The following is a 13,686-nucleotide window of genomic DNA, read 5'->3' as shown; positions in this document are numbered from 1 at the left end:
TGGCAGGTTGGAAAGACTGGCCCTAGTGAGCTTGTTCTAAACTAAAGTTGTGATGTACTTGAAACCACAAGGAATCCAGTGGGTGAGGGGTGGAAGAACTGTTCCTGCCAGAATCCAGGTTAGGGTGAACTCCGGTAAGCATAGTAGCATGCCTCTAGGGGCTGTTACTGTTTTTAATGCTTTCTCTGTAGTGATTTTTACCGTAAGAATAAAGAAGACTTGCATAGGAAGTGCTGTGTGATAACTTAGAACTGTAGCAATTACACCCATTAACCATCTTTGAAGAGAAAGCAAGCAGGTGTCCTTGGACAACCAGTCTGTGCTGGGAACCCCACAGCAAAGGCAGGGAACTGTGCAGCCTGGAAATACCTGGGTCAGGAGGGAGAGAGATGCAGGTGTCCATCTGAGAGGCAAGGGCTGGGGAGCCAGAAGCCTGAGACTGGTGCCCTTGCTGGACCAGTGAGGGGAAATACAGGGGCAGTTGCCCTGAACTGTGACAGTTGAAAGCTGGGTCTTATATTAATTGCGTGAATGAAGCGACATCTAAAACTCACGTGGGGAACACACAGAGCCCCTGGCACCAGTTAGCAGAGCCAGCCACAAAACTTGGGTACCTAAGAGAAGGTGGTTTTCCGGTGGAAGTGGAGCAGAACCACAGGCAGTACTTATGGGGCTACTTTAGGGGCGGTGCATGGTATGGGTTGCTCTGTGTATTGTAGGGAATGATGTTTAATAGGCTAGGGATAGAATTGGATTAGGTGATGTTCCAAGTCTTTTCCATATCATATAAATTCTACTGACTGTAGCAGTGCGATCTGAGATCACGATCATAAATAAAATCAAGCTCGTTGTAGCTCACGCTGAAGGAGAATCGAATAGTGGCAAAAACAGTCCAATCAAGCTCTGTCCTGTGTGCATGAGCACACAGAGCTAAGAGCTCTTTTTACAGACCCACCACCTGGGTAGTGAGCAACCAGAACTGGAGACCATCTCTGATTCAATATAGGCACATTCTCCAGAACCCTTTACTGCCAACCTGCAAGAGAGAGAATGAAGGAAACTGTTACCTTGAAACTTACCATTGAATAATTCCACTGAATGAGGCAACCCTGTGGTGGTAACAGCACCTCTTGGGAGACCTCTGTGTTTTCAGCCTGATTCACTACATGAAATTTAGAGCAAAGGGAAAGGTGCAAATTTACGTAATATAAAAGAGTTTATATATTTAATTCCCAGACAGAAAGCTTAGTTAACATGGATTAACTTCAGCAAATATTTTACAAGAATTTTGTAAAACAAAATATCTGGAAATTCAAGGTTAATGTTACACTTCTTAAAAAGCTGTGGGGCTGAGTCTCCTTTCACTTATGCAGTTTCAACTGACTTCAGTTGAGTTACTCCTGATTTACACCAAGGCAAGTAAGAGAAGAAGCATAATAGAAATATGGGAATATAAAAACTCTCCAGGTCTGAGTTCCCAAACAAGTTTTCCATAAACTTTACAAAGTCTTCTTTCATTTTTGCTCTGTAACATGAAAACTGCAGGGTTTGCAATCAGCACATTGGGCTGTTTACGTATGGGGATTTCTCCATTCCTCTCAGAGAGCCCCAAGGAGATGTTTCTGAGTGCTTGCTCATCTGCCCATTTAGGGGGAACTTCATATAATTCTATTTTCTTTCTTTTCATGTTCAGCACACGTATGGGTTCACAAAAGGAAGGGGGGTGTTTGGGCTATGATGTCATCAATATATAGATGATACACAAAATCTTTCCTTATGCAGCCCAGCTGGTGCACATTCCTTGGTTTTTCCAATGTCTGGCTGAATTTGGGAGTAGGATGAGAGCAAAATGGCTAATACTCAGTCAAGTCAAATGGAGACAAAACTAGAAGGATGCCCTGGGAAAGGATCTTCAGGGTATGGTTGGAAAGGTTTCTACACCATTATTCAGAATTTGTCACTATTCATCAAAGAGGATTACAGCCTGTGGGCAATTACAGATCCCTGCCTGCTAATGGGAATCTGACACACTGCAAGAACCCAAAAGTGCTGTTTCCCTCTGCAGCTGGCTAGGCTGTTGCCCCGTTTCTCTCAGATGTGGACCTTGTCACAGTTCTTCAGGCACCGGAGACCTCCAGACTGGATAAGTGCACTGAGCTCTATTTGAGGATACCCTTGAAGGCTTCATGAAAGCTAGGGCAGCCACATGCTGCACTGAATGCTTAATGGTGTTAGCGGCACAAACAATAGTACACCAATCCTTTGTTAACTGCACTGGCTCACTATTTGCTTCTGGGTAATATTTTGGCTGTTGACTTTATGACTAAAGCCCTTTATGATTTGAATCCTGGCTACCTAGTAGCTTGCCCTTCTCCTCATCCGCAGGGACAAAGAAATGGAAATCAGGCCAGGCAGTCACACTAACAGTCTCCAGATTTAAACATCAGGTAGCAAGGCCCTCTCAGTGATGGGGCCTCAGTTCCGGGATTCAGATCCCCTGCTGGCTGGACAGACACTGAATGTATTAACCTTTGAAGGCTCAGCAGAAGACCTGCTGGTCTCAGACTGTAACTGGGAGTAGGGTTGGGGAAGATTATGCATTATTACCCTGTTAGGTGGAGAAAGGCCTCAGGTTTTATTTATTTTTCAAATCATGTTCATGTGTTAAAATGTGGCCATGTACTACAAAGCTTCTGTAACTGGGCACGTTATAAAGATGGCTAGTTAAAGAATGGCACGCTGAAAGGTGCTAATGGCTGCCATCAGGAGTTCTTGGATTCAAAGGGAATCCCAGCCCTCATTAAAGCCAATGGATGTACCAAGCACTCTTTTAGGTATGTCTACACTGCATTTTGGAACCCATGGGAGTGAGCCTTCACAGTGTTGCACTAGTGCTCTACAAATAGCTGTGTAGACAGTGCTTTGAAGTTGCAACTCAGGTTCTGAAGCCTGTGTAGGTATAACAGCAGAAGGCACAAGCTAGGCCCTCTATGTAATAAAAACCACCACAGGCAATGGTGGCGACTGCCCAAGGCATTGCACCATATAGCAGGCCATAGGTAATCCAGGCAGATTAATGGAAGTTTCCCTGTATGCAAACCCAAGGACTGGGATATTGGATGCAGGCTCTATGTTAGAAGTAGAAAGCCAGCAGGAGGAGTGCAAGGGTGAACCTCAGAGGAAGCAGACAGAACAGCTTGGGCAGAGAGCTTGCTGGAGGGGCAGACCTGGGGATTTCTGAGGAAGAAGACTGCCTGCTGCTGCTGGGTTTCTGTTGTTTGAGGAAACAGGACTGTGTGTGCATTCTTGTGACTAAACGGAATGACACCAAGGATACGCCTGACTCATACCATCCATTTCTCACCCAAATGGAAACAACCCTGTGAGGTCCTGAATATTGACGAACGACTGCATGGACCAAAAGGGCAACACTAAATCGCAATATTGAAACTAAAGTGGTCAAGATAGCAAAAAAAAAAAAACCAAAAAAAAAAAAACCAACTATAGTGAAATAAATATCTGAGATTGGAATCTGCAGCGGGGTGAAGGCCCTGCAGATCAAGCTGAGTTAATAGCCAGGCCTCCGAAAGGCACTAGAGAGAATACTACAGGTAACCACACTAAGGGTATGTCTATGCTGCAACTCCTTACAACAGCATGTAGAGTACACAAAGCACAACTGGAGTTGCAGCTAGCAAGGGACATGAAGGGTAACAAGAAGGGCTTCTACAGATATGTTAGCAACAAGAAGGTGGTCAGGAAAGCGTGGGCCCCTTACTGAATGGGGGAGGCAACCTATTGACCGATGATGTGGAGAAAGCTGAGGTACTCAATGCTCTTTTTGCCTCTGTCTTCACAGACAAGGTCAGCTCACAGACGGCAGCACAGTATGGGAAAGAGGTGAGCAGCCCTCAATAGTGAAAGAACAGGTTCAGGACTATTTAGAAAAGCTGGACATGCACAAGTCCCTGGGGCCGGATGCAATGCATCCAAAGGTGCTGAGGGAGTTGGCTGATGTGATCGCAGAGCCATTGGCCATTATCTTTGAAAACTCGTGGCAATTGGGGGAGGTCCCGGATGATTGGAAAAAGGCAAATATAGTGCTTATCTTAAAAAAAGGGAAGAAGGAGGATCTGGGAAACTACAGACCAATCAACCTCACCTCAGTCCCTGGAAAAATCATGGAGCAGGTCCTCAAGAAATCCATTTTGAAGTACTTGGAGGAGAGGAAGGTGATCAGGAACTGTCAGCACGGATTCACCAAGGGCAAGTCATGCCTGACCAAACTGATTGCTTTCTATGATGAGAAGGCTGGCTCTGTGGATGTGGGGAAAGCAGTGGACGTGATATACCTTGACTTTAGCAAAGCTTTTGATACCGTCTCCCACAGTATTCTTATCAGCAAATTAAAGAATTATGAGTCAGATGAATGAACTATAAGGTGGACTGAAAGCTGGCTAGATCACTGGGCTCTACGAGTAGTGATCAACAAGTCGATGTCTAGTTGGCAGCTGGTAACAAGCAGAGTGCCCAAGAGGTTGGTCCTGGGGCCGGTTTTGTTCAACATCTTCAGTAATGATCTAGATGATGGGCTGGATTGCACCCTCAGCAAGTTCACGGATGACACTAAACTGAGGGAAGTGGTAAATATGCTGGAGGGTAGGGATAGGATACAGAGTGACCTACACAAACTGGAGGATTGGGCCAAAAGAAATCTGACAAGGTTCCACAAGGACAAGTGCAGAGTCCAAGACATTGGATGAAAGAATCCCATGCACAGCTACAGACTGGGGACCAACTGGATAGTCAGTAATTCTGCAGAAAAGAACCAGGGAGTTACAGGGGACAAGAAGCTGGATACGAGTCAGCAGTGTGCCCTGGTTGCCAAGAAGTCTAACAGCATATTGGGCTGCATTAGTAGGAGTATTGGCAGCAGGTCGCGGGAAGTGATTATTCCCCTCTCTTTGGCACTGGTGAGTCTACATTTGGAATATTGTGTCTGGTTTTGGGCCCCCACTACAGGAAGAATGTGGGCAAATTGGAGAGAGTCCAGTGGAGGGCAACAAAAATGATTAGGGGGCTGGAGCACAAGACTTATGAGGAGAGGCTGACGGAACTGAGGTTATTCAGTCTGCAGAAGAGAAGAATGAGGGGGGATTTGATAGCAGCCTTTAACTACCTGAAGGAGGTTCCAGGGAGGATGGAGCTAGGCTGTTCTCAATGGTGGCAGATGTCAGAACAAGGAGCAATGGTCTTAAGTTGTAATAGGGGAGGTCTAGGTTGGACATTAGGAAAACGTTTTTCACTAGGTGGGTGGCGAAGCACTGGAATGGGTTACCTAGGCAGGTGGTGGAATCTCCATCCTTAGAGGTTAAGGCCTGGATTGACAAAGCCCTGGCTGGGATGATTTAATTGGGATTGGCCCCGCTTTGAGCAGGGGGTTGGATGAGATGACTTCCTGAGGTCCCTTCCAACCCACATCTTCTATGATTCTATGACTGCACGGCCCCCAGCACAAGTATAGCTAGCAGTGTAGATGGTGAAGTGCTGTTTAGGCAAGTAAAGACACCTGCACTGTTACCCTATGTGGCTCTCTCCACACCCAAACAGTGCCTTTCCTGTCCACAATGCTATTTCTAGAAGTGTCCCACTACCAGTGACTTTTCTCGCCACATGGAAAGTCTCCACTCGTGGGGAATTCCTCTGGTGGGGGAGACACTGGGGAAAGGCTCCAGTAGAGAGCAGTTGCCAGAGCCATTCCCTACCAAAGTGAAAGACCCTGGCATCAGGGAAAGGCCAGGAGGGAAACAGGGCAACTCCCCCTTGCCTGAGCCTCTCTCTACTGCCTCCCCCCAAGCAGAGCATTTCGCTGCCATGTGTAACTGCACACCACAGTGTGGACACAGCCTGCTTTTCACTACGGCATGCAGCTGCACCTACCCTACATGCTGCCACCAGTGATGTACCTTAAGACATGCTGTCTGCTCGTGCTGCCTGGCCTCCTCCCCTTGGTCCCCTCCACTCCGTCTTCAACCCTCTTCATTCCAGTGAAAATGCCTGATCAAGCTCACAGAGAACCTTTGATTTGCTAATTCAAAGGGGCGCTTCTCTGTAAGCCTTTCTGATGCGGCTGCTGCCTTCATATCATGGCTCTCTCTCCTGTCAGACTTTGGGCTCTCTTGGATTAACTCCTACTTTACTGGTCACTCCATCATCAACTTCAGTAAGTCCTCTTCCTCCTCTCTCTCAGTTTGCTCCTTAGGATTCTGCCCTTTGTGCTCTCGGCTTCTCTCTCCTCCTTAGCACCTTCTATGATTTTGCCAATGCCACCGGATAGATTCCCAAATCTAGCTGCCTTCCCCAATCTGCCTTCCCCAGTCTCTCTGCAGTCTCAGAATCTCAAGGTGCAACACAGATATTGCTACTTGTCTGTCCAGCATCTTAACTCTTCTTCAAATCACTCCATAAATTCTGCTTATTCCAGGAATCCTTCCTTAACCCTTCTGTTATCTTATAGCCATGGCAACAAAAGTCAATATCAACTTACAGATTTGTGTCTAATGGAGTCCCGTTTACCCAACGGAATTCTTCTCCTGTCTTGCGAAGTCCAATCCATGGATCTTGCTTTGTTATTTTCATTATAAATTCCTGTAGGAAAAGCCCCAGAAAGAGCAATCTCCTGATCAGCCATTTCTAGTGTTTTGTCCAATTTTCAAACTTGAAAGCCTTTGTTTCAGACTAGAAAGTGAAAGGATGATCTTTCCCTTCTCCCAGAGGACTATGGGTTAATGTACCTGACTTTCACCTCTTGAGAGCTGACATCAAAATCATAAGTGTGGATCCTGTGACACCCACATAAAGAAAGGAACACAAAACTCAGCCTGATTGGAAGTCTTGTTCAAAAGACTGCCATGGACAGTTTTATATATAACATTTATATAAAGTCATGGAGGCACTCTGACATTGTAGTAATGGGAAAAGTCCACTATAAGAACCCAGGTGAACACAGACATTTATTAAATAATTACTCAGAGTCATGAACACAGAACAGTACGAAATAAAGACCAAGTTATAGTCCCTTCCCTGAACAGCCTGATATCAACAAAACAGTGGACAACAGTTTAGGCAAAGCAGGCTGCAGAAATCATTGGTGTAGAGACCAGAGGAAGGATTCCTGGAAGAAGTAAGTTTTATAGAGGGAGATGAATGAAGAGAGAGGACACTGGATGGTCATGAAATGGGAGATTGTCCTAAAGGTTGTAAGCAAGAAAACAGAAGGTGCCTAAACAAGAAAAGGAGAAGATGAGGGGAGCAGTGAGGCAAGAAGACAAGTAGGAGAAAATGAGAGCAATTAGATTCAGGAGTGATTTTATAGAGGGTCTTGAAAGCGAAGATAAGGAGCACAAGCAAAGTCTGCTGTAATGAAGGCATAGGGTAGGAGTGTGTACTGCCCCTCCAGGAGCCACCACACATCCAGGTGAAGTCGGGACAGAGTTAGGGCACAGGGAAGCTAACTTTTGCATCACTGGGATTCTGCACTGGTTCCCCTACCACAACCAAGCACAGCTCAAAAGCCTACTTGAATTCAGGACAGACCTTCCTCGGTTGGTTGTGCGCATATTCCAACCCAGAGCTGCTCAGAGCAGCTTACGCTATGGGGACTCCACTTCTGCCCCCAGTGTGCCCCAATTCTGGGGTTAGGGATGGGGCCTGTATAGCCCTGCCTTCAGCTGGGGAAATTCTCTTCTGACTGGCTATGGGGTTTTCTGGCCCTGTGCACTGTTGCAGCCCCATTTAAGGGACAGAGCAGGGATAGGAAAGCCTCCCTTCCCGTAGGGGTAGCACCATTTCTAATACCCCAGCACTGAAGTGTGAAATTCAAGAGAAGTGGCCAGTGTCAAGGGAAGAGAACTGTCACCTCACTGCCAAGACTGGGGTTAACACACGCATCCAGTCCAGTTGTGCTTGATGGGTCTTGGTACGTGTGAAGAGAGTTTCTCTCTTGTTACAGATAGGCAAGAGAGGGCATTGTTTTCACAGACAGTCGCCTCAGACACCAGCATTCATGCCTGTGACAAATACAAGTACAACTTCTAAATATGAACTACCAGAGCTGAAGACAGCAGCTCCAGAAAAGAGCATGTACGTGTATTTCTGTACACTGTCTTGTCACACTCTTTGCACTGGATTTATAGCCATGCAGATGAGAGAGCAGAAAGAGAGGGGGAATCACATAGGCCCCAGGAGGTGGGAGGGGATGAAACTACCACTTCTCAGCGCCTTACCAGTTCCTGCCGGTTTTCAGTTACAAGCAGGGAGCTGTTGTGTGAGGAACAAAAGCTCTGGCTGGAGTCCCAGTCTGTTTCTTTCTCAGAGAGGTAGTAACATTTCCTTTGGTGATACAGCCAGTCAGCAGGGCATGGCTCCAGGGGAGGACAGCCGGAAGAACCTTCCCCTGATGAACTATTCACCGCTAAAAAACAACAACAACAAACCATCACATCTCTGCCATGTAAGATCTCCCAGAGCAGGTTTCCTGGAGCTACCTAGGCCAGCCCTGAATTTATGCGGACAAGAGCTTAGAACAATTCAAACTATTAAAGTAAATAAAATATGAGATTGGATTGAGATTTAAATGTAATTAACTTATATCATTTTTATGTTACCTCGAGGGTGCTAGGTGCTGAACAGACTCATAAAATAGACCTGGTCCCTGGCCTAAAGAGATTGCAGACGAATTATAACCACAATGCAGGCTGTGAAAGCAACAGACAGGGAGGGAGGAGAATCAAAATAGGTAGATGACACCATCACACAGATTTGCTGTGTGCACTTGCTCTTGCACAGGATTGCACCTCCACCTCTGTAGTCTGCATGTATTTTCCATTACAGTCAGGATCAAAGATGGTGAATAGGGGATTTAGTTGAGTCCTTTGGCATTCTTCTACCAAATAAAATAATATCTCCCCAATTTCTGATAGTTTCAGTGTTTGACTGAGCGAGCCTTGGCTGTTATGCAAGAGCAGTATTTTGGGGCAGTCTGTTTTTGCATTAATTAAGCAATCTTTTTTTTTTTTTTTTTAAAGGAGAGTCACAGCTAGAAATTTAGTGGTTGCAAAGAAATTCTTCTGCCTGTGATCTGAAGGATTGCGGTCCTGAATTTGAAAATAGACAAGGTTTCACGTTTACGTAAACTAGAACTAAATTTGGCCCTTACTCTCATGCTGGGTAGATGTGTGGGAGAGCATTTGTCATATTGGTTAACACCAGTGTGTCAAAATCATAATAATTCATGTGAGATATGCCGTCAGGTACTGTTAGGAAGGTTATAGTAAGCCAACTAAGATGATAATACTTATGTTCATGTGTAATGTGTGAAATGGAAGTTATGGATATATTTGAGATATCTGTATTTAAATTGTGCTGCCTGGGCAACACTCCAGACAGAGGCGGCAGGACAATGGCCTGCTTAATGGCCCATTAAGACACTCAGGGATGCAAGGAGCCCAGGAAGAAACTAAAGGCAGACCTGAAGAGTTACCAGGATTGGCCCATGTGACTCTGGACTCCATTTTAGTTCTTGTAATATTCCACAAGACAACATGGCCAGGGCGAGAGGTATACAAAATGGATTCTGTGGCTTGGCCTTGTCTTTGTTCCTGTCCAGCTGCAGACACACACCTACCTCGGATCAATTCATTTTGCAACTGAAGTGAAGGACTTAGACCCATCCAGGTACTGGATGTGAACCAGAGGAACTGTACAAGGCTGCAATTCCACATTTCTTCTAGAAACCTGATGTATATGGACTTTGAATCATTTGTATGTATCTGATTGCTTTGACCTTTAACATTTCTCTTATGGTTTATTTCTTTCTTTTTACAATAAACCTTTAGTTTTAGTTACTAAAGGATTGGCTGCCAGCGTGGGATTTTAGGTAAGATACAAACTTATACTTAACTGGTGCTGTGGCTGACCCTTTGGGGTCAGAGGGAACTTTTTTAGTAAAAAGCATAGAGTTTAAATAACTGGTCTCTTTACTAGACCTAGTGCTGATTTGGGAGCCAGGAGCTGAAATACAGTAAAGGGGGCTGTGTGCATTTATATACTGGCTTCTGTGGGGATTCAGAAATGCAGTTTGTGGCTGGTTGGGAAGCCTGACTTCAGTGTCACCCACCAGTGTTGGGAGAATCTGCTCTCCTTTTACAGCCTGCCCTGCCCTTGGCATTATCAGGTGGCTGCCCTGGGCACAGGACGGGTCACACTTACCATTTCCACAGCTATTGGTTTCACCTCTCCTGTCTTGAAACTGAGTCTCAGAATGAAGTGTCTCTCAAGGGACACCTATTCAGCTCTCAGATAATGGGAGCTATGAACAAGTGAACTTTGGTTTCTATATGGAAATCTGCAGTTCTGTGAACAGTAGAGGTAAATAATACTTTTTAAAAAAAATAACTCAAATACTTACCAAGGTGAATACACAAGATCAACATTGCAACAACCGCAAGAACCCCAGTACTGCACCTCCAGAACCAGATATTTGAGCAGAGCCCTGAAAACAATAAGTGTCATTATAAGCTTTAGAAATTTTTTTTAAAAATCCATCTACTAAGAATGGGGTTTAAGACTCAGTGGTGGGTTGTGGTCTTTAACCTAGTCCTAGGGCACATGGAAAAAAAAAAAAAGATAGGAGGAAAGCTGGAGATGTGGGAAAGCTGACAGTTAACGTATCAAAGCCCAGATGTAGAAATTTCTGCATTCAACGACAATGAAAAAAACAACATAAACCTACTGAAGCTGGGAGAAGAAAAGACCAGCCATTGACTACAAACAACTGTCCGCAATGCCAGTATTCAGCACTCATCATAACAGCGAAATAAAGAGAGAGAGAGAGAGAAGCGGGACAAGGGGATTGAGCTGGGAGAGATGGAGGAATGGAGCCAATGGGTAAGGCAGTGAAGGATTCCGGATGTGTAGTGTACAGGAAGGAACTAAGGATTGTCCCTGTCTACTGCCCCGAGCCACAACTTCTGCTGGGGGAACAAGACTCCTTCCCCCACTCCCTGCCAGGATCCTCCGGAGAGTGAGCTCAGTGAGTGCCAGGAAGGACTCAACTATCTGTCTGTCGTATGGAGCTTGCTGCTTCAGTTCCCATGGGGCAACTGGAGAGAGGAGCAAGGGGTCAGGACAGGGCAGAACAAACAAGGCTGCGGATGAGTGTTATGGGGGCATTTCATGCAGTTTTCTCTGCTGCGTCACACAGTTTCTGGGCTCTTTGCTAGTTTGCTGCCCCGGCTGGCAAGTTCCCTGCTGTTCCTCTGGGCCCAGAGCACAAAGAGGAACCATCATCGAGCCGTTCTACAACAAGGAAAGTGCACTGCATGCCTTCTGCTTGGAGCTGGAAAAGAGACAGGCCAGATCCTCAGCTGGTGTAAGTCAGCGTCGCTCCATGCTAGTCAATGGAGCCCGCCCAGCTGAACGTAGCTGGGCATCTGTCCGCCTCCCCCGCATCTCTGCCTTGGCGAAGCTTGTGAAGTGAAGGAGCTGAGCTGAGCTGCTGCGGGGAGGGAACAGACACAACGGGCCAGCGCAGACTGCCCATTGCCGGAGGGAGGCGGAGCAGAGCAGCCTCCAGCCGGCCCAGGGGAGGTGGGGAGCGGCACGGGGCGCTCCGGGCGGGGAAGGCCGGGCTCGGAGGTAAAGCACCAGTGGGCGTCAGTGCCCCCGAGCAGCGCCCAGGGGAGACGGGCCATTGCACGTGGGACTGGCGCTCGCCGTCCTCACGCAAGCGGGGACGCTCCAGTCCTGCAGCCGGAGCCGGGCCGGGCCGGGCCGCGCTTCCCAGCCTGCCCCTGACATAGCCCCGTGGCTCGGCTGCGGGGTAACCTCGAGCAGCGCGGGGACGGGGAGCAGCCCGGCCCCTGCAGCCATCGCAGCCAGCCCGGTGGGCAGGGCAGGGCAGGGCAGGGCAGGGCAGGGCCTGGTTATCACAACCCGGGCCGGGCCGCCCTCTCTCCTTGGCGCGCCCATGCAACGGGCCGCACGGCCCCAGGCGTGCCGGAGAGGCGGTGTTTTCTGCTGCCCGGCGGGAGAGGCCTTCTGCGTCCTGCCCAGCCCTGCGTCAGCCCCGGCTGGGGGCTAGGGCTGCCCAGACCCTGGGCGGCTCCCGCCCGGGCAGGGGGATGCGGCCCGCTGCTGCCAGCGGCGTCTGGCTCCGGCAGGCAAACGCACAGATCCAGTGTCCGCCCGGCGCAGGGGTCGGTCCAGCCCCGCACTGGGGACCCCGCTCTGCACTGCGCCCGGCCCGGCCCGCGAGACTCCCCTGGGAGCTGCCGCTGCATCCCGCTCGCCGGCCCCTTCCCTGGCCCCGGCAGCGGGGCTCTGCGTGCAGCCCTTCCCCAGGCGAGACGCCTCGGGCCGGGCCCGCCCCGCCTGGTGCTGGACCCCGGGGCTGCGCCCTCCCGGCAGGGGACGAGCCCGCCCCATTGGACGAGCGAGCCCCCCGGCCCCGAGCTGCTACTGCCCGGCCCGCGGCAGGGCGCAGCTACCTGGCAGGCAGCCCCTGGACGCGGGGGGCGAGCCCCCTCCGATGACTGCGTCTCCCCGCATTCAGATCCCCCGGTTCCGCTTTTCCCAGTTCCCGGCGCTTTTTCATGGCGTCCGAAGGGCGAGGCCGGGGGCGGAGACCAACAATAAGGGACGTTGTCATGGACAGTTTGGCCCGTTTACACGAGCGAAACCCTGGAAAACGCCGCTGGGTCCCTCCCTCCCGGCCGGCGGCGGCGGCGGGAGCAGGCGGCCGGGCGCTTGGACTCCGGCTACCCGCACAAGTCTGCGCCCAAAGGGCAGAGCGCAGCTGTGAGAGCCGGAGTCCATCAGTTCTGGCAGAGCCGGGCCCTTCCCCTCCGCGCAGAGCACCTGTCTGCCCCGCCCAGGGCCTGGGGGAACGGCGACCTGCCTCCCGTGGAGCTGGGAATGTGGGACGAAGACGAGCCGTTGTGTGTAAATGTGGAGCGGTGTCGTCTCACCTGAGAACCCACCTGCAGTGGGGTATAAACACCACCACGGGCTGATGCTCCGTCTCCTATGGCAGTGCAGGTCTGGTGAAGGGGTGTCCGATGAGATGCACCAATCTTGTACGTTCTTAGCTGGCCTCCTCATTCATACTCTGGAAGAGTTTGGTAATAAAGTATCAGAGCGTTAAATCGTGATGACACGAAATTGTGGAGAGTCGCTAAATATAATGGAGGGCCGAGAAACAAAGATCTCTAGAGAAGTTAGAAATATGCCGCCTATCACAGGTCTCTTGCACTCCCCTCCAGGACAGGGGCCGGCAGTCTGCTCCTGCTGTATAACTTGACCTTAGTCTCAAACAGAACATGACCAACGACCAATGAGCCTTCCTCCAAGCAAACAACTCCCCCAAACTCCAAACCTTGTAAATCAAACCCATCACCTGTACTGGTTTGACACCTCCCCTTCCCCTCCCTGGTTTTTTCTGTTTGTCTGATTTGGACTGTAAGCTCTGTGGGGCAGGGACCCAGGCTGCTTTCATTTTTCTAAAGCAAAAGGCACACTGTAGTAATCTGCTGCATAATAGTTCTGGAAGGAAGGGGCCTGATCCTGCTCAGAACCCAAAGAGCAACTGAAGTTGGGACCAGCTCTGAGGAGTACGTGGGGTACTAG

The 13,686-nt window shown here is 49.0% G+C and overlaps 1 protein-coding gene across 1 annotated transcript; it reads right to left on the bottom strand.

Annotated features, from left to right (window-relative positions):
• Positions 1-231: 231 nt before the first annotated feature.
• CLEC2L (C-type lectin domain family 2 member L) lies at positions 232-12,684 on the bottom strand. The gene is made up of 5 exons (XM_067565676.1): positions 12,549-12,684; positions 10,469-10,552; positions 8,286-8,473; positions 6,548-6,648; positions 232-1,036 (listed from the first exon to the last, which is right to left on the bottom strand). The coding sequence occupies exons 1-5, from the start codon at positions 12,607-12,609 to the stop codon at positions 931-933; spliced, it is 540 nt and encodes a 179-aa protein (XP_067421777.1). The 5' UTR covers positions 12,610-12,684; the 3' UTR covers positions 232-930.
• Between the last annotated feature and the right edge of the window lie 1,002 nt (positions 12,685-13,686).

This window comes from Emydura macquarii, unplaced genomic scaffold, assembly GCF_026122565.2.
Source record: "Emydura macquarii macquarii isolate MOO-44397 ecotype Brisbane River unplaced genomic scaffold, CSIRO-AGI_Emac_v2 contig_2694, whole genome shotgun sequence".
Lineage (NCBI taxonomy): Eukaryota > Metazoa > Chordata > Testudines > Chelidae > Emydura > Emydura macquarii.
Note: the sequence above shows the minus strand (reverse complement) of the source record. Positions and strands in the feature narration are given on the sequence as shown.

Bases quoted from the DNA above. Each gene is read 5' to 3' on its own strand.
- CLEC2L (XM_067565676.1), bottom strand. From the start codon at position 12,609: ATGCGGGGAGACGCAGTCATCGGAGGGGGCTCGCCCCCCGCGTCCAGG. The intron at 10,553-12,548 runs GTAGCTGCGCCC...TATTGTTTTCAG, and splicing joins GTCCAGGGGCTGCCTGCCAG to GGCTCTGCTCAAATATCTGG. The intron at 8,474-10,468 runs GTAAGTATTTGA...GTTGTTTTTTAG, and splicing joins GATCTTGTGTATTCACCTTG to CGGTGAATAGTTCATCAGGG.